This window comes from Lampetra planeri, chromosome 15 (assembly GCF_965212315.1).
Source record: "Lampetra planeri chromosome 15, kcLamPlan1.2.h2, whole genome shotgun sequence".
Taxonomy (NCBI): Eukaryota; Metazoa; Chordata; class Hyperoartia; order Petromyzontiformes; family Petromyzontidae; genus Lampetra; species Lampetra planeri.
The window spans coordinates 13774140-13795048 of NC_136121.1; the positions used below are offsets into that span (position 1 = coordinate 13774140).

The 20909-nt window shown below is 52.2% G+C and overlaps 1 protein-coding gene across 2 annotated transcripts in view; it reads right to left on the bottom strand.

Annotated features, from left to right (window-relative positions):
• Positions 1-20803, bottom strand: part of PPAT (phosphoribosyl pyrophosphate amidotransferase) — a 36221-nt gene extending 15418 nt beyond the window's left edge. Inside the window, exons 1-3 of one of the 2 annotated variants that reach the window (XM_078601208.1) lie at positions 20363-20803; positions 18034-18115; positions 11450-11639 (exon numbers count right to left, since the gene is read on the bottom strand). In XM_078601208.1, the coding sequence (XP_078457334.1) occupies positions 11450-11613 (164 nt within the window). In that variant the 5' untranslated portion in view covers positions 11614-11639; positions 18034-18115; positions 20363-20803. The remainder of the gene's footprint in view (positions 1-11449; positions 11640-18033; positions 18116-20362) is intronic. The other variant, XM_078601207.1, reaches the window with a different exon arrangement.
• Between the last annotated feature and the right edge of the window lie 106 nt (positions 20804-20909).

Below are 20909 nucleotides of genomic sequence, written 5' to 3' on the forward strand. Positions count from 1 at the left end.
TCGACTCTTTGCTTTGTTCTCACGGACGGGCGGCCAACGCGCGTCTCGGCGCTCTCCGTAGCGGCCGGCACGCCGCCACCGTGAAGTTCACCGGGTAAATGTTACTCATAAGGAGAGGGAGGCTCGTGGTGGCTGCGGTGGTGGGAGGGCGGCGGGCGGGGTGGGGGGGGTGCTGCTGGGGGGAGCGCGCTGGCTCCTTACGAGCGTTTCACATCGCGGCTCGCGCACAACGGACACCGTTTCACCGTTTCACCGTTCGTGTCCGAGCAGGGGGGGCGGCCGTGGGGGAAAGCCGAGCCGCGGCGCATGAGCGCGTCGGCGTCGTCGCGAGCGAGCGGACGTGGCCAGCTGGTGGGCGAGTGGCGGAGTGAGCGATCGGGTGGCGGTGAGAGAGAGAGAGGGAGGATGCGGTGGTGGCGGTACGGTGGGGAGATGGGGGGGTTGACGGTGATGTGGTGAGCGAGTGAGTGGATGGGGTGGGTGACGCGCGCAGAGAGTCCGTGGGCATCTTGGTGCCGCTCGCTCGCCTGTTCCCGCTCAAATTTAACGACCGACGCGGACAATTTGGTGAATTGCCATCATTTGATTATTTAGCCATTTGACTGAAGGATCAATAAATACAACATTTTTACGCAGTTCAAAGAGCAGACGTGAATACATTGCAATAGATAGCAATCAACAAACACCATCAACGGGCACAACCGCCAGCGGTCCGATCCACCCAGACATGTAACGCTGCTCCCTCCTCCAAACGCCCACTCAACGTCCGCTATTTAACCGAGCGCCAGTCGAGGACCCTCCTCTATTGTACGAGCCAGACCTCTGCTCAGCGCAGGTTACATAAGCGCAGCAGTAATTATTAATCTCCACTATTTAGTTGCCAGTTTGCGTCCAAATTTGACATTTGGGCTGTGACACAGTTAAATTGAGCTCCACCATTTGCAAATGCTACCCATCCGCCCCCTCCTGCCCTAATCCTCTTTTTTTTGCGAAGTAAATTAATAAGTACATTTAAATGCACAACAGAGAGCGGGGCGTGCGGAGAAGTCCAAGCCCTGCACGACGTTTGTCGAGCCGCTCCGCGCGGATGTGAACTAAGCGCAGCTCGGGTAGGAGTCCGAGTCAGGGAGTGGGTGACCAAAAAATAAAAAATATACAAAGTTCCGCAGTGCAGAAAATGCAAGACACCGCGCAGCGTGAGCGGCGCCATGGCGGGAGGGATTACGAGCGGGAAAAGCGCACGGAGCCCCGGGTCGCGGCGGCCGGCGACACGAACGTTATTTTGTTTTACTGATTCAATGTTTTATCATTGTTATATATGCCACCTAAAAACAGGCGGGAAGGATACGTCGAGATAGAGGCTTCCACGTGCGTGCAAAATGCAACATGTAAAGAGTGCCGACGAGCAGGAGAATTATGAATGCATAAATAGGCGGAGGGAATAAAAAAAAACGGAGGGCAAGTTTCCAGAATATTTTATTTCTTTCTGATATATAAATCCGTGCTGGTGCAGGATTGCATAACAAGCCCCCAAGACGGATTACATCATCGCGTTGTGTAACAAGCCACCGGTGTAGCCTATTTCTGATTTGGCTTGCAGAAATTGGGGAAACGAACATTTTCCCCGCCTCAGGATTTCTCGCCGACTGCGACAAACGCCCCGCAGAGGCCGCCCTCGCTCTACACCGCGCGTACCACCGGGCACCGCCGCCAGCGCGAACCACTACCAAAACTCCCGGCACCGAACCGTCGATTTAAAAAAAATTCTTTCGGGGGGAGATATCCGCGAGCGCGGGTTGAACGCGGAGGAAGACGAAAGGGCCGCGCGTGTGCACGCCACGATAAACACGCGCGCGGGTATGTTCGGATTAATTTGGCATCACCGGCGTCGGCGGTGGCGCCGCCGATTTTTGGAGACGCACGCTCGCTCGCTGCCACTTGGCGCGTGCCACCCATCAGCTGCCATAACGTACGCGCAAATTGCCGTTGTGTAACTCGGCGACTGCATTGTTACGTAAGCGCCGAGATGTGTGGCGGCAGAGGGTGTGCGCCTGGGGAAGAGGACGATCGTGGCAGCGCCGAGCGCCGTGCCGGCGGGCAACACGCCCCGCGCGCACGTACACACGTACACACACACACACGCACGTACACACGTACACACACACACACGTACACACGCCCCACGCGCACGTACGCACGCACGTACGCATGCACACACGCACACACGCACTCATGCACGCACGCACGTACGCACGCGCACCTACAGCCAAGACGCACAACGCTCCCCTCGCGCGACCCAACACAAACACGTGTTACACAACGGCCACGTTACACAACCGAACACACAACAGGCGGGTGGCCCGGGTGAGGTGGCGGTGGGGGAGGGGGGTAAGGGTAGGGTGGGGGCACGCAGGGTCCCCCCCCGCCGGTCACGGAGGGGACGCGTGCGATCGTCCGTGCGTCCGCTTGACCGTTCTTTCCTGGGGCGGCCGTTGGCCGCAGCGGACGACGGGAAGCGGGAGCCGTTGTGGCGCCGGTATCACCGGCCGTCGCCCGGTAAACCCCCCACCATTCCCCTTCCACTCCCACCCCTTCCCGATGGGTGCTGCGATCGAGGGACGGTGGCACCGAGCAGCCGGGGACACGCTCGCAGCCGACCAGAGCGGCGGCAAAATTGTCTAAATAAATTTATAAAGTGACGAGGCTGTTATGCAACCCGTTAAGCAGGCAGGGCAGCTGCGGCCAGGCCGTTATATAACGGGGCGCGGTCGTGGGAGATGGCCAACTCCTCGCTCGGCCCACTTTAGCTATTGATACTACCCTGAGATGAAGAGCGGCGGGCGGTGGGGGGGGGCGGTGGGTGGGCGGTGGGGGGGGGCGGTGGGTGGGTGCTGGGGGGGGCATCAGGCCGACGGGGGCACACGAGATCGGAGCGGGGGAGAGGAGGGTTGGACGGGAAATGGGCACAGCGGTCAGAGGACTCTTGCCCAGGGTTCAGCATCGTGATCGTGAATAACCGGCGTCTTGTTCTGCCCGGAGGAAGAGCGCCAGTTTCTATTTGAGCTCAGAAGGGGGGGGGGGAGATGCGGGGGGGGGGGCATTGCAATGCCACCGAGTGCTCTAAAGCTGTCGCCGCATGGCGCAGAGGCGGTGTTCGGTTTTCCCCCGAACCAATTCCACAAACGTGGTTATTTGGGCCACATGCTAATTTACCCGGACTGCGAGTCGCCCAAGCTCAGGGTGACATGCCTCGCGACGCCAAATGCAAGTTCGAATTGACTTTGGTAACTAGCCGGTCCACGTGTGCCCATTTTATCATTGTCGATATGAGCGTGGGCTTTGCGTTCGGAATGCCCACGGCCATCTCTGTGCGAGGGCGATGGTGAGAAAGACAAAGATCCCTCGTACAGCCTGAACAGACTGTTAGCGAGCACCTATGAAGAGGCAGGCACGGCACACGAGGGGGTGGGTGGCCAGCACCACGCCCGACCGCTTTTGTCTCCCCAGTGGCGATGTTTACACACCGCACCAGATTAGTCGCAAAGTGTGCTAACCGCGACACCACCGCTCCCCGAGGGCGATTGTTACGCACATCTCACACAGACATCGACCCACACGCACCCATATACCCGTGTGCACGCGTGCGCACACACTCACACGCATGCACCCACACTCACGCTCATGTACGCATCACACACAAACACACACGTGGCCACCCACATCCCACCATTCCCGCACCAATACACACACCCACACACGCACATCCCACAAACGCACCGACCCACCCCCACCTCATATACCCGCACACACGATCCCACGCATGCACCCGCACTCACGCCCGCACCATACACGCGTGCCTAAGAACACACGAATGGACTCACACGAACATACCCGCGCACACTCGTGCAAACAAGCACCCACTCGCGCACGGGTAGATCCACTCACTCGTGCGCCCACCCACGCAACCAGTCACACACACACGCACACACACGCACACTCATGCACGGACCACACATGCAGTCACCAATGCACGAACACAGCCTCGCACACACACACACGGTACAATGATGCCCCCCCGTATAGCCTTAACAGACTATGGGGAGTTCACCGATCGGCTGACCCCGAGGGCGGCGACCTGGGTTTGATTCCCAGTCACGGCCAACGTCAGCGACGAACGGCTGAACTGGTCCTGGACGACCACCCCGAGACCTTCAGCGAGTGCCTGGTGGGGTCAACGAACATCACCACTGGGCGTGGTGCCGACTACGCCGCCGCCTTGTGTGCCGTGTTGAACCCAACAGTCTGTAAAGGCTCTTTAGGCGGACTCACACACACCCCTGCCGATTCGTACACACACACACACACTCACTCTCAAACAACACCCGCCGTTAACCACTAAGTAGCGGTGAAGTGACCACGGAGTTTGTGCCATGCTAGGTGCACTTTGAGGCCATGTGAAGTGTTGAAGGCCTGCTGGCAGGTCACGGGACAGACCCAGGTGCCATGGGTTGACTGAAGTGATTGGCAGATGCACCAGCTGTACTCCCTCCCGTGCAAACTTTCTGCGTTTTAGTTGTCAGCGTCGCTCCTATGCCCTCCGTTGTTGCCGGAGAGCGGAGAGCGAATGCCTCCAACTCAAAAGCTCAAACACACACACACGCCCCCGCTGACTCACACACACACCGACACGTACACACACACACACAAACACGCATCCACTGACTCGCATGCACACACACGCGCCTACCGACTCACGCACACACAGACACACACACCGACTCGCGAGCGCACACACACACACACACACCCCCGTGAGCGTAACGCCGCTCGGAGTCCGTGCCAGGGGAACAGCGCCGCCGCGTCTCCTCCACTGCGTGTGCCAGCGCTGCCCCCTGCCTGCGCCGCCTGGCTCCGTGGCCACGGCGGACACGTCCCCGCGAGGTGCGGCGTGGCACGCGGCGCCCAGACACCAGGCCGCGGCGTTGAGCTCGCCGCCGCGATCCTCTTTTAAAGTGTTGGTGTGGAGTCTTAGTCCGGGTCTTTTTATGCGAGTCCTAGTCTGTGGGTCTCACGTCGTGACGTTACGAGTCAACGTTTAGGACGGTCGCTGGGATCGTCCGTGAGTCCGGGCCAGATATCTCGCTTGTCGATACCCCGAGGAGGTGCCAGCACTCGAGTGGTGCCATCCTCTCTCTGTAGCCAGTAACGGCGAATGATGTCATGGCGACTTGAAATTAGTGGGGTTATTGCATAATTCACTCTCTTTGTGTGTGTAAATGAATGGGTACGCCTAACATTTTGCTACTCTTCGGTTGTACCGAGTTTTGGCGATACATGGCTAGCCAATTACCGTGTTTGGTCTTTAATAATAACGCAAAGTTATCTCAGTCTGCATCTTCAGTCAGGCTCGGCAATTCCGTCTCGCCATCATCCGTTGCTGGGACGTCGTGATCATCGTCACGCATGGCGGTTCCCGTCCGCTCTTAGTTCATTGTTGGCCAAAAATATTTAAAAAACGCTCACCGGATTCATATTTTCGCCGCTAATTTCATCAACGAAATAAAAACCGTACGTCATGTGGTTTAGCGCCTGGTTTTGATACTTCTATGCAAGCCAGAGTCCTGCTCGAAACCGATGATCTTGTGACACATTTGTAGCATTGGCCAAATAGGTCGATGGACTGGAAGAAATACATTCCGTTTAACGTGGAAAGACAGGCCTTGTTCATTCAAAGTGAGAAACGATGACTGTTATGCAATCAAATTCCATGAGATTGGATTCTTAATACATAATCAAATTACGTATTATTATTGTGCAATCACATTTTATTGCTAATATGTCATTTGATCACGTGAAGTTAACATGTAACAATGATTATCCAACCACATGTAATCCAATTCCATGGCATTGCATTTCTATCATGGAATCGGACTACGCGAGGTTGGAATACTAATGTAATCAGATTACATCTTGCTATTATACAATCTAATGGCATGCAGTAGGACCACCAAGATGAAATCTATACCAGGTAAGACTCACTGAGCTATAGTGACCTGGCCACAAATAATAAACGAAGAGGCTTAGCGTGTGGAAAAGCATTGCAGCCAAATACTCGAAACGCGTGATGGTGATTTTAAATGTGGAGGCGAAAACCACATGACCACGGGGAAAACACACAAACTCCAAATATACAGCCGTCAGGGTCGAGATCGAACCCACGTCCTCCTGCATACCAGGTGAGGTAGTTAACATCTGCTAGCCACTGTGGTACCTCAGCCTGCACTCCGTGACACCAACTCACTGCGCACTCCGTGGCCTTTCCAGTTGAGGGCAGCGACGCGGCCCGGCCGTAGCGCTGCGTTCGCTGCTTGCTGTAGGGGATCACGGTTGGAATCCAACGGCCGCCCCGATTAACAACGCGGTGTGGAATTAACCGCGATAACAACACTACGCGCCGCGCCGTCTGCTTCACTCACGGTGGACGCTAAAGATCCCGTGACGTCATTCGCAAGAGTAAGGCCGTTGTGTGCCGGCGTTAGGCTCGAAATATATTACTCAATTGGGATCACACGCACACAGCGGCAATCACCGTCCCCTACTGGCGGACCCATGGCCCAGGACAATCTCGCAATTGAGGCTTGTTCCGGTCGCTTGACGTGTCTCACCCGGGATAAACAAAATAAACTTGCATTCCGTGTAAATGAAGACTGACTTTCATATTTCTTCCTTCCCAGGCGGGCGAATTGTATGATGGAGAAGCGATAGCGCCACGGTTCATATATTTTAAGTTCTCATCCTTGCATTAGAATATATAGAGTAGTTCATATTTTGATGGCATCATGTGGTAATGCTCCATCACATGGTTTCAATCTATTACACAGTGAATATTTAACTGAAGCTTAACTTAAAAAAAAAATCACAATCGCAATATCTGTCAGAAAAATCGCAATTAGATATTTCCCCCAAATCGTTCAGCCCTCCTGACCCGTGTGGTGAGCGGTACAATTTTATTTTCTATCTTCTCGCAATGTGCGCCGCAGTTTTGCGTGTTGCGGAAAACAACAACAACCGCCGTCCGCCGCCAAGTGGCGGTGCCGTCACCGCGGCGCAGGTGCCAAGCTAGGTTCACCTTGAGGCATTGCGCTACGAGTCTGGCGCGACATGCGTTCCATTCCCGGCCACGGCTAACATCAGTGGCTCGGAGTGATACCCGAACTGATCCAGTGACCTCCAGCACAGCACCCCCCCCGCCCCACCCCGCATCACTAACCGGCGCTGACTAGCGTGGTGAAGTACGGTCAATCAAGCATGCCTCCGTCTGCCCCAAGTGGCGCGGGGAGGCTTTCTTGCCGCAGTGGCTCAACACAGGGCCGTGCATTGTTACGGCCGCATTAAATTATTTCAAAATTACATAACGCGAGCCGAGTGGCGGGCGCGTTAGCCTCCGCGCACGCCCATGCCCGCCACGTCTTAGCGCCAGGCAATCACCGTGGGCCCGTGTTGAACTTCTACAGCACCTGACGTAGCCAACCGTGCTAATCCGAGGTACGGAGGGGGGTGGGGGGATGCGAACTCCGGAGTCTGCCAAGAAATCCAGCGTCACAAGCAAACGCGCGCAGCCCTTTGTCAATCCACTGCAGGATTGAGGCCTCATTGGGACGGGATTTTCCAGGCAACGATCCCTCTTCAAGCGGCAAGTTCTAACATATCACGATGATGCGGAGGGCGCATTTGGGGGACGAGAGGTGAATTGAAGGGGCTCGGGAGATGAGCGACACATTGCCTGTGATGTACCGATGTTATTCTTAGAATGATCCAGCCCTCTGATCCGTATTTGCTTTTGGATTAGGCCATGCAGTATTTTTATGCCAAAATTCTTGACATTACCTCCTCCACCTTTTGGCATAAAGACCACGACGTTGCCTAACAACAACAGGGATTGTTGCGTTAAATGCCACCACCTTCTGTGAATCCACTGCCGAATGACGACAGCCTCACTGAGCGCTGTCTGTTGGGGAGTTTGTGCCATCGACCATACTTCACCACGCCAGTCGACGCGAGTTGAAGGGCAGGCGTGACCGAGCAGCGGTTCAGATATCGCCCCGAGCCACTGTTTTATAACGCAGCGAGATTAGGGGCCATCCATTCAGTGCGTACGCATGCAGGGGGAGGGGGGGTTAACCCAAATGCATTCGCTTGCGTATGGGGGGGTCTACTGACAATGTACGCATAGGAAAGGGGGGGGGGGGTGAAGCCTCGATAATAATTTGTCTACATTGGCCTTCAAATGAGTTATAGTCCGACGGTAGACTATCTATTTGCTTCAATACGTTAATATTATTCATCCTTGATCGTTTCTGCGTGAATTAAATATCGGCCATTCTTTAGGATTTGGGGGGGGGGGGTGCGTCAAGTGTACGTACGCAGGTGGGGGGGGGGGTGTAAAAAGTCCGCGTGCGGACAGGGAAGGGGGGGGGGTCAAGGTTTGACAGATTTTTGCATACTTACTCAATGGTTTGCTCCTAACCGCTGTGCCACCGCTCCCCCACCGCCCCCCCCAGCAGCTCCGTATTTGACTTGAACACGAGTCAAATGATGACGATTGTCGATCAGGTACAAGGGGGATTACTCTATGATTCTTTCGGTAAAGTCACGTAGAAAGAAAAATAAATATAATAATAGCATACGACGTTTCAATTGCAACACAGGCAATTATCATCAGGCACAAATGAAAGAGAAAACAAGCGTAGTAAACTTAGAAATATAATGCAATACAACACAATACAGAGAGCCAGCGAACATAACAGTCAACACCCTACCTGGTTGATTACGTTCTTCCAAAGATTGCAAAATTTGACGGAGAGACAAAACACAGACACAGCGACATATAGACAGACACATTAGCAGAGAGAGATAACACGCTAATTTCTCTACCCCCCCCCCCCTCTCTATTTAAGGCCTCGACACAGAGGCGTTGTTTCTCTGTGTGCCTATGTGTTTGTCTCTCTGTGTGTCTCTGTGTCTCTCTCTCTCTCTGCTTGTGTGTCTCTCTCTCTCTCAAATTTAGCAATCTTTGATTGAACGTAATCAACCAGGTAGGGTGTTGACTGTTGTGTTAGCCGACTCTCTGTGTTGTATTGCATTACATTTCTAAGTTTACTAGGTTTGTTTTCTCTTTCATGTGTACCTGATGATGATTGCTTGTGAGCACTGGTTCAGATATTACTCTGAAGCGCTGATGTGAGCCATGGCAATGACTCTAAACGCAGTCCCCTAACCCCCTAACCACTGCGACACCGTTCAAACCGCAAGCTAAAAAAAACAACCGGCTCTTATATTGCATGTGGTACCATAACTTATGACCTCCTCGACCCAAAACCCTGACACCCCCCCCCCCCCACCGAGAACTATCACGATTTGGGTTCGCAATCCGATAACATTTGTCTCTGCGCGCATTGAATCGCATTGCATAATCGCACGCTAACAATCCTGCGGGAGGTTTTTTTTTTAAGCCATAAATATTTTAGGGAAACGGGTTTAGGTCACTAGGGGTGCTATCACTCCTCACCTAATTAAACAGATTACTTGGCAATGCTGCTGCTGCTGCACCATTGGCAGCGGTGAAGCACAAACAACAAGACAGCTCAACACGTTCGTCAACAACAACAACAACGCCGCCGCCGTGCGTGGCCTTACAAGGACAAGTAAAGACGGTACGGACACTCGACCTTCTTCACAGCACACAGGCAACTCCCCACCAAGCTTAGCAGGACGGAAATTGTAGGACATTTGCATAATTTTGGCAACTTGCCTGATGATGATGAGAAATAAGAATAGGTTTTACCCTTTCTGGCAATAAATCAGGTGTTAAGATGTTCAAACCGCAAATAAACACCTTTCGAAGCGAGCATCATCATCATGATGATGATGCTCACTGTAACTTTCAGGGAAACGTCCGGATTGTTACATTTTGTGTGGATCGCTCTCCAACAACAACACACCGGTGGTGCTACTGAAGCAGGAATAACTTGGCCACGTTTGTTCATCACGTGACAACTTTACTGGCTGTGTCGGGTGGAGGAGGGTGTACGACACGACCTTTACTTAAGTGATCTGGCCAAAAAAATTAATTGTGAAGCATTCGTACGAATTTAAATATCTTACAAACTCGACAAGGACCCTCCAGAAAAGTAATCTTGAGACTCTTTTTTGTTTCAGGAGGAATCTGCTACACTTATGACGTTTGCCCCAATTCCCCTTTTTAAATAATGAATGATTTTGCTCTGCGTTGGGAGGAAACTGAAAAAACCCGGAGGAAACCCACCACGCACCACCGCAGATAATACGAGGGGATTCGCTCTCAGAAATTCCGGGCAGATAGATTCACGACTCCATTGTTGTTGTGCCGTACGGCAATACCTCGATACGCGTATATATTCGATAAACGGAGTTTCGGTATAACGAAATCGGGCGCATTCGGGCATTATTCGGTCGCAAGCAACAAATACCATCCTCGTCATCGGCCAGGATCAATCCACTACTGGACCAAGGTCTTCCCCCAAGCCGTCACCATGGCCACCATATATAACGGCACTAGACTACGCTGCCTGTTGTGCGTATTTGTATTATTTTATTACCTCCATACAACAGGGACGTTTAGCCTCTGGAGGCTCCGTCCTTTCTTTTTTATGCCCCGCCTCCTTCCTCTTCATGGTCCGCCCCCTTACTCTTTAGGCCGTACCCCTCCAGAATAGGCCCCATCATCTATTCCCCATTTCGGCCTGCCCGTCTTCTATAGACCATGCCTATCTCTCTATTAAAGCTCTGCCACCACCCCCCGCCCCCAACACAAAGTTGGGCTGATTTGGGTAGCCGTGAGGTCGGTAGGCGGTGAGCAGGAGGGGGGGGGAAGAGTGCACGGCCAGCAGTAGGGGTGGATCGGCTTCACAACGCCAACCAAAGTCTCTCTTGGCGCAGAAATATTACAACAGATAATCACTCTGGCTGCGATTATCGAACTGTTACCATCAATGCTGACGCTCACAATTCACTCGTCGAATCGCGCGAATGAGAACCGAGCGATTGAGACGCCGGCGCCACGTTCCGAAGAAACTGCATCGAAAGAAAATCGCCCTCTTCTTTGCTTCTTTATCTTTCAATCCACACTCTTATATCCCGCTCCCCTCGCTCTGCTTCCCCCCATCCCCTATACTCATTACTCCGTGCAGCTCACGGCCGGAGAACATACGAACCTCCTTTTACACGCACGGGCCTGGAGAAACCGTCCACCCTGGTTGCCGTTCATTGCCGTGCCACCGTAAAATATATATATAAAAACTAAATATATTTTAAAAATGTGCGTTGCCATCGGTGGGCCCCACCCCAACCCTCCGACCCAACCTCCGAACCGACCCGATCTCCGACCCGACCTCCGACCCGCGTAGGCCACCTGTGCTGCAGCGCCACCAGCCCCAGCGCGATGATGTGAGCCACGTCCAGCTGGCTCGGCCACTCGCCCTGTGCCACGCAGCCGAACACGCCGCACGCCTCCCGCAGTTCCGCCTCGTCGCCCGCCTGCTCCGTCCATCCCCCCGCGTCGGCGCCATCGCCCATCGTTCAAGCACTGCGGCTGCGACGCTCTGCGAAAAGACGAGGAGAAATCCCATCGTGCAGGGCGGACAAGAATTGGGTGCTCGCGGTCGCGGTGTGTGTCGCTGCTCGCGAAGAGCGGGATGGCACGACACGGGGAGTCGTGCCTGGCGTGCCGGCGAGTAGTCCTCTCTCTCTCTCTCTACAAGGGATTGAACACAGTGCGGCGGTACCGCGTTACAAACTGACGTCATCATTACCATCATCATCGCATTGCATGTACAATGCTCGCAGACTTGACCAGACCACCAGCTCAAAGAGCTGAATGTGTGGCCACGTTGGTTGTTGTTGTTGTTCATCACCATCACCACCACCGGCAACTGCCGAGCAATGCTTCCTGCAAAGTCAGAAATGCTAGACAATGTCCGTGATTTGTTTTACTCGGAGAGTGCCACCTTGCTATGACGTCTGGGTAGAGAAACACCGCAGTTGTCGACAAAAACTGAAAAGTGGCCCAAAGAAGCGTGGAGAGAGGCGCACGCTTCGAATTACGCCCAGAGCGGAAGAGGACCACGTGGATTGGAGAACACGCAACAGGGTAAAACACAACATTTCGACTGTCGATAAATGAGAGGGGTGCTTGGGGGCAGGACAATGTCACTATTAGGGGTGGCAGATGCTCGAGACTTAACGATGAGTTGTCTGCCAAGAAGGGCTGACGTTTCAGGTGATGGTCCTCCTTCTGAAGGAAGGTCAGAGAGACTTTAGACTGCGGGTCCCCGAGAACACTGGGAACGCAGCGATGTATTTACAAGCACACGTTTAAACAAGCCTCATCACCGTGTTCGTAAACACTGCCTCGTAACAGAACCATAATATTGTTGTCATCATGCTTGCACTTGCCTTACCGCGTTTCAAAAACTTACAAGGGCCCTGCCAAGATGTCACAGTAGGGGGCGGTGTTGCAAAGTGATATCCCAACAGAGACATTTGCAGGTAATTCTTTTCTTGCTTTGGCCAATGCGGAGATACAATGTACTTGTTTTTTAGCTGTGGAATAAAACCGGATAAGCCGCAGGAAACCTATGCAGAATGTGGAGAACATACAAACTGACCTCACTTAGATAACCCCTCTCACACGTGTAGTGACATATGACGTCACTATCGTGTTGGGTCTGTTCGCATGACGTCACTGCTATGTCGGGTCGGTACGAATGACGTCACTGCCGGGTCGTGCAGTGTGGAGGCTGTTGACGAGTGCCACGAGGGTCGTGTCAGGCCGTGGCACTCTGAATGAACCCGACTGGACACGTGACCGGATCGAGGTGGGGGCCAGGGGCCCCAGGGGGACCTTGGGGGTCACGTGGTCGGGGAACAGAGCCTTCTCGAGGGTTCGAGGTGGGCGTGGCCTGGGCGTGGCCTGCCACGCCGAGGCGCATATAAGCGGGGCTCCGCACGCAGAGCGGGGCTGTTCGTGTGCGGGTTGATGAAGACGCCTCGTGAAGACAGTAGCCTCAAGTCGTCGTGGCCAAGCAGAAGCCCTCCTGGCTTGGCCACGTTGAGTAGTACCCGAGTGTTCGAGTGTTAGCGAGATTAGGACGGTGGTCACCACCTTATATATAGTGTGTGTGTTACAGTTGTACTGCAGTTGTGTTAAATAAAGTGTTGCCTCCATACCAGTGTGCGCGCCTCTGTTGAACCATTACACACGTACTTGCACTATCTCGAGAGAACAAGAGGTAGTACATACAAACTCACCTCACTGAGATAACCCCTCTCACACGTACTCACACTATCTCGAGATAACAAGAGGTAGCACATACAAACTCTACGCAGAAAGCAGAAAGGGGCCAGAGAGTTGGGAATTGAACCGAGGCCCATCTGGCTGCGAGGCACAAATGTTGCCCACTGCGCCACCGTTCTGCCCGTCAAGGGGCGTGACACGGCTGATGAGAAAAGTTGAAAACGGTCCAGAGTTTGCCTGCTTAAACAAATGCTTCTGGAATACACTGTTCCACAAGACTGAGAGGCTCGATAAGAGCAGAACCGCCCTTTAGTGAGAACAAATCACTGTTTGTTAAACTTGTTATGCAACACTGGACTGCAGAGCAGGCGTCCAATCGATCTGTGTTGATGTTGGGGGACCGAATCATGGATCATGAACTTCTGGTCCTGAAATCCGCGCAACTTCCTTAATTTTAGGATCTCCACTCTTGTTGATTATGGACGTGGTCGCGAACCACAGGAACAAGCGGAGCTGTAAAGAGACGGGCAGAGCTGCTGAGAGATAAGCGGAGATGCAGAGAGACAGGCGGGGCTGCGGAGAGACAGACAGAGCTGCAATGAGATGGGTGGAGGTGCAGAGAGACGGGCGGAGCTAGTCACGTGTCGTGCTTCCCCAGAAATTCATAATCAACGTTGATTATGAATAATATTGGTCGCGAAAGCCTACGTGTCCCCCAGGAATGTGTGGATCATCGGAGGGAGGATTATTAGAGTCCGGCAGTACAACAACAGGGACCGGCTGCCTTGAACACCGTGCACAAACAAAATCATGTTCACCGCCCTCGTCAATAACACTGGGGAGGTCTTCATCCAGAAGTGGACTATGGTTGATGATTATGAGAGAAATATAGAACGGTCTGACCTTTAAGCCGATAATAATGATAATCTGTATTTATAGAGCAAGATAAGGAAAACATTTCAATAACACGTACTGTTGCAAAACACTCACAAAACAATACAAACACATAGAGAAGAGTAACATGTACTAAAGAGTAAAATTATTATAAAATGTCAGAATCATATCATAATGCTAAATTACATATTTTAAAAATAGGTCTTTCTTCGAGCAGAAAGCAAAGCAATATTGTCCAAAACCTAAAACATCATCTTGTTATGTTGTAAGCAGGGGCTTAATGTCAGCCGCGTCTGTTCGGATCGTTGCTCCGGAAAGTACAGCAACCAGAAAACCACATCCGGTATTCGGGGAACCACGGCGGTGAGCTGCTAACGACCTCGCCTGGTGTACGGGAGGTCGTGGGTTTGGTCCTGACCATGACGCCTGCGTGTTTGGAGTTTGCGTGTTCTCCCCGTGGTCGCGTGGTTTTTCTCCAGGTCCTCCGGTTTTTCCCTCAATCCACATTTAGAAACATGCGTTTAGAGAATATTTGTCTGCTATACATTTCCACGTGATAAGCCACTTCGTTGGGCTATCATTTGTGACCAGGTCGCTCCTGAAAAAAAATAACTACATAGCTCAATGGGCCTTTCCTGCTAAAATAAAAGTTGAGTTTAGTTTAATTCTGCTCTCTATGGCTTGCGGCTACAGACCACGTGCCTCCCCTCCTACAGCAGCCGAGCAGCGATCCCGGAAAATTATCCGTGAGAAATTAATTCCCGCTTTTCTATATATACTCCATGTGCACAGTATAATACGTCAGGCAAGTGGCTAGTGGGCAGAGGTGTGGACTCGAGTCATGTGACTTGGACTCGAGTCAGACTCGAGTCATGAATTTGATGACTTGCGACTCGACTTGGACTTGCATAACAATGACTTTGTCCCACCTCTGCTAGTGGGTGCGTGTGTGTGCGTGTGGCAGTGAAGAGGCGCAGTGAGGTGGACGTGTTGTAAACAAATACCGTCGAATGGGAGTGATGCAGAGGAGGGGGTGCTGAGCCAATCGAGTGACAAACAAAAGAATGACCCTTCTTCTTGGTTCTTTCGGTAAAGTCACGTAGATTGGAAATAATAAAATAATGACATCACAATAGGAATCAACGTCGTCATCAGCATCTGTGTAATACAACACAGGGCCCTATGTCAATCCACCGCTTGCATGATGAAGGCAAGCGGTGACACGGGGTTGCTTGACCATACTTCACCACGCTGGGTTGGTCGGTGAAGTTGGGGGGGGGGCGGGGTGGGGGTGGATAAGGAGAGAGGGGGGGCCCAGAACTGCTTCAGATGTCACTCGCCACTAATGGGGTCATAGTAGCTAAGGTCGCCAGGTTCAACTCACCGCTCCCCCCCCCCCCCGTGCAAGCTAACACCGTTATCCTCAGGATTATAGGACGCACTTCGTATTCTGAAGCAAAACCGGTCGACGTGGGTTGTGGCACGCTTTGGTGGCGCGTGCATGTCATAGCGAGACTCGGGCAAAGACACCGCACCTTCTCAAGCTGCACAATCTCAAGCTGCACACTCTCAAGCTGCACAATCTCAAGCTGCACGATCTCAAGCTGCACAATCTCAAGCTGCACGATCTCAAGCTGCACAATCTCAAGCTGCACAATCTCAAGCTGCACACTCTCAAGCTGCACAATCTCAAGCTGCACGATCTCAAGCTGCACGATCTCAAGCTGCACGATCTCAAGCGGCACGATCTCAAGCTGCACGATTTCAAGCGGCACGATCTCAAGCTGCACAATCTCAAGCTGCACGATCTCAAGCGGCACGATCTCAAGCTGCACGATCTCAAGCTGCACAATCTCAAGCGGCACGATCTCAAGCTGCACGATCTCAAGCTGCACAATCTCAAGCTGCACAATCTCAAGCGGCACAATCTCAAGCTGCACAATCTCAAGCTGCACAATCTCAAGCTGCACAATCTCAAGCTGCACGATCTCAAGCTGCACAATCTCAAGCTGCACAATCTCAAGCGGCACAATCTCAAGCTGCACAATCTCAAGCTGCACAATCTAAAGCGGCACAATCTCAAGCTGCACGATCTCAAGCTGCACAATCTCAAGCTGCACAATCTCAAGCGGCACAATCTCAAGCTGCACGATCTCAAGCTGCACGATCTCAAGCTGCACAATCTCAAGCTGCACGATCTCAAGCGGCACAATCTCAAGCTGCACAATCTCAAGCTGCACAATCTCAAGCGGCACGATCTCAAGCTGCACGATCTCAAGCTGCACAATCTCAAGCGGCACAATCTCAAGCTGCACAATCTCAAGCTGCACGATCTCAAGCGGCACAATCTCAAGCTGCACAATCTCAAGCTGCACGATCTCAAGCTGCACGATCTCAAGCTGCACGATCTCAAGCTGCACGATCTCAAGCTGCACGATCTCAAGCTGCACGATCTCAAGCTGCACGATCTCAAGCGGCACAATCTCAAGCTGCACAATCTCAAGCTGCACAATCTCAAGCTGCACGATCTCAAGCTGCACGATCTCAAGCTGCACGATCTCAAGCGGCACAATCTCAAGCTGCACATTCTCAAGCTGCACAATCTCAAGCTGCACAATCTCAAGCTGCACACTCTCAAGCTGCACGATCTCAAGCTGCACAATCTCAAGCTGCACGATCTCAAGCTGCACGATCTCAAGCGGCACGATCTCAAGCTGCACAATCTCAAGCTGCACAATCTCACGCTGCACGATCTCAAGCGGCACAATCTCAAGCTGCACAATCTCAAGCTGCACAATCTCACGCTGCACCTTCTCACGCTGCACAATCTCAAGCTGCACCTTCTCAAGCTGCACCTTCTCGCGCTGCACAATCTCAAGCTGCACCTTCTCAAGCTGCACCTTCTCGCGCTGCACAATCTCAAGCTGCACAATCTCAAGCTGCACCTTCTCACGCTGCACCCCACAACGCCCGAGACTCGCTGGAGCAGTACCGAGCGAGGTCACACGGAGGCCGAGTCGGAAGCTCCACGGGCGAGTTGACGATGTCACTCAACGCTGCTAGAGACGCTCTCGAACGCCGCTTCCCTCCTCGATTGATTTCACATGGAACCGAGTGAGTTCGGTGGCGTTGTTTCACGCTGCCATTGCGAGCCGTGTTCGATTCCCCGGCCACGCAGCGTCTCACTGGACACCAGTTGTTACTTCAGGCCTCCCCCTCCTAATTCAGCAACCCGCACCGATAGCCAGAGTGGTGAAGTATGGTCAAACACCCCACGCACACACCCCCCCCCGGACCTAAAATGATCGAAGCGGCGGCGTGGGGGAAGACCTTCATCCAGCAGTGGATTGGCAGTTTGGTCAATTAAAACGCGGACAGCCAGTTAGACACACGTGTAGTCAGTTAGACACACGTGTAGTAGACAGACACACGTGTAGACAGACACACGTGTAGTTGACAGTAAGACAACACGTGTAGTAGACAGACACACGTGTAGTAGACAGACACACGTGTAGTAGACACAGACACACGTGTAGTAGTAGACACAGACACACGTGTAGTAGTAGACACAGACACACGTGTAGTAGTAGACACAGACACACGTGTAGTAGTAGACACAGACACACGTGTAGTAGTAGACACAGACACACGTGTAGTAGTAGACACAGACACACGTGTAGTAGTAGACACAGACACACGTGTAGTAGTAGACACAGACACACGTGTAGACAGACACCCGTGTAAACAGACACACGTGTAGACAGACACACGTGTAGACAGACACACGTGTAGACAGACACACGTGCCTCGTCTTGCCACTCGGCACCTCCAGGCGGACCACGTGGGCGCGGCGTTCACTCCACTCCGCACTGTACTTGGCTGCACACGCTGAGACAGACAGGGCCACCACAACTCTAACGCGCACTCTCCCTGCCTCTCACACTCGGTAACAGCCGCTCTGGCAATCCACAGCCTTGCCCCCCCACCTCCTCACGCGGGGATGTTTGACCATACTTCACCGCACCGGTGAAAGCAGCGCCGGGAGACGATGCTGAGTGAGTGATCGACGAGCGGGGTTCAGACGAAAGTGCGCCACTCACTTCCCCTGCAGTCCATTGATCAGTTAGCACGATGATGGTAGTGGTGATGGTGATGATGGTGGTGGTGATGATGGTGATGATGATGGTAGTGGTGATGATTGTGATGGTGGTGGTATTGGTGATGATGGTGATGGTGGTGGTATTGGTGATGATGGTGATGGTATTGGTGATGATGGTGGTGATGATGGTATTGGTGATGATGGTGGTGGTGGTATTGGTGATGATGGTGGTGGTGGTATTGGTGATGATGGTGGTGATGATGGTGGTGGTGATGGTGGTGGTGATGGTGGTGGTGATGGTATTAGTGGTGATGATGGTGGTGGTGATGGTGATGATGATGGTAGTGGTGATGATTGTGATGGTGATGATGATGGTATTGGTGATGATGGTGGTATTAGTGATGATGGTATTGGTGATGGTGATGGTATTAGTGGTGATGATGGTGGTGATGGTATTAGTGGTGATGATGGTGGTGATGGTGGTATTAGTGGTGATGATGGTGGTATTGGTGATGATGGTGGTGATGATGGTGGTGGTGATGATGATGGTGGTGGTGATGGTGGTGGTGATGGTATTAGTGGTGATGGTGATGATGATGATGATGGTGGTGATGATGATGGTAGTGGTGATGATTGTGATGGTGATGATGATGGTGGTGGTGATGGTATTGGTGATGATGGTGGTATTAGTGATGATGGTATTGGTGATGGTGATGGTATTAGTGGTGATGATGGTGGTGATGGTGGTATTAGTGGTGATGATGGTGGTGATGGTGGTATTGGTGATGATGGTGGTGATGGTGGTATTGGTGATGATGGTGGTGATGATGGTATTGGTGATGATGGTATTGGTGATGATGGTGGTGATGATGGTATTGGTGATGGTGGTGGTGATGATGGTATTTGTGATGATGGTGGTGATGATGATGGTATTGGTGATGATGGTGGTGATGATGATGGTATTGGTGATGATGGTGGTGATGATGATGATGATGGTATTGGTGATGATGGTGGTATTGATGATGGTGGTATTGATGATGATGGTGGTATTGATGATGATGGTGGTATTGATGATGATGGTGGTATTGATGATGATGGTGGTATTGATGATGATGGTGGTATTGATGATGGTGGTATTGATGATGGTGGTATTGATGATGGTGGTATTGATGATGGTGGTATTGATGATGGTGGTGATGATGATGGTGGTATTGATGATGGTGGTGATGATGATGGTGGTGATAATGATGGTGGTGATAATGATGGTGGTGATGATGATGATGGTGGTAGTTATGATGGTGGTGGTGATGATGGTGGTATTGGTTATGATGGTATTGGTGATGATGGTATTGGTGATGCTGGTGGTGATGATGGTATTGGTGATGATGGTGGTGATGATGGTGGTGATGATGATGGTATTGGTGATGATGGTGGTGATGATGATGATGGTATTGGTGATGATGGTGGTATTGATGATGATGGTGGTATTGATGATGATGGTGGTATTGATGATGATGGTGGTATTGATGATGATGGTGGTATTGATGATGATGGTGGTATTGATGATGATGGTGGTATTGATGATGATGGTGGTATTGATGATGATGGTGGTATTGATGATGATGGTGGTATTGATGATGGTGGTATTGATGATGGTGGTATTGATGATGGTGGTATTGATGATGGTGGTATTGATGATGGTGGTATTGATGATGGTGGTGATGATGATGGTGGTATTGATGATGGTGGTGATGATGATGGTGGTGATAATGATGGTGGTGATAATGATGGTGGTGATGATGATGATGATGGTGGTAGTTATGATGGTGGTGGTGATGATGGTGGTATTGGTGATGATGGTATTGGTGATGATGGTATTGGTGATGGTGGTGGTGATGATGGTATTGATGATGATGATGGTGGTGGTGATGATGGTATTGGTGATGATGGTATTGGTGATGATGGTATTGGTGATGATGGTATTGGTGATGATGGTATTGGTGATGATGATGGTGCTGCAGAGAAGACGAACTTACCCAGTTGTCAAGTCCTCCCCGCCGACTTTAAATCCCCGGGAAAGAATGAAGTCCGCGTGTTTTCTTGCTCATACCCCTCGCTTACGAAACCTAACAAAAGTTGAATTCTAAAACCACGTGGCCAAGAGACGCGGCGGGGGTGGGGGAATCAGAGAGAAGGGGTGGGGGGGGGTAACACTGGGCGAGTCCAACTCCGTTGTGGTGATCCTCTCTCCACCACCACCACCACCGCCGCCGTCGTCGCGTTTAAAATTCACTGCGTTAATCGGCGTGGTGATAGCGGCCTTGCAACGTGGACGGCGTTGAGCTCCCTGCCGCCGTGGGCGAGGTGGAGTTTAAAGGGGGAGGGAGGGCTGCGGCAAAGCGATCGCCGATGGAAGCAGTCGGCGGAAATGGGAAATTGGTTCCTTCCACAGGGAGAGGGGTGGGGGTGGAGAGGGAGAGGGGGAGGGAGAGGGGGAGGGAGAGGGGGGGAGAGGGAGGTATTCGCGTTTTGGGAGTTTTCTTCAATTCGTTAAGAGGGGGAGGGGTGGGGTGGAGAGGGGGG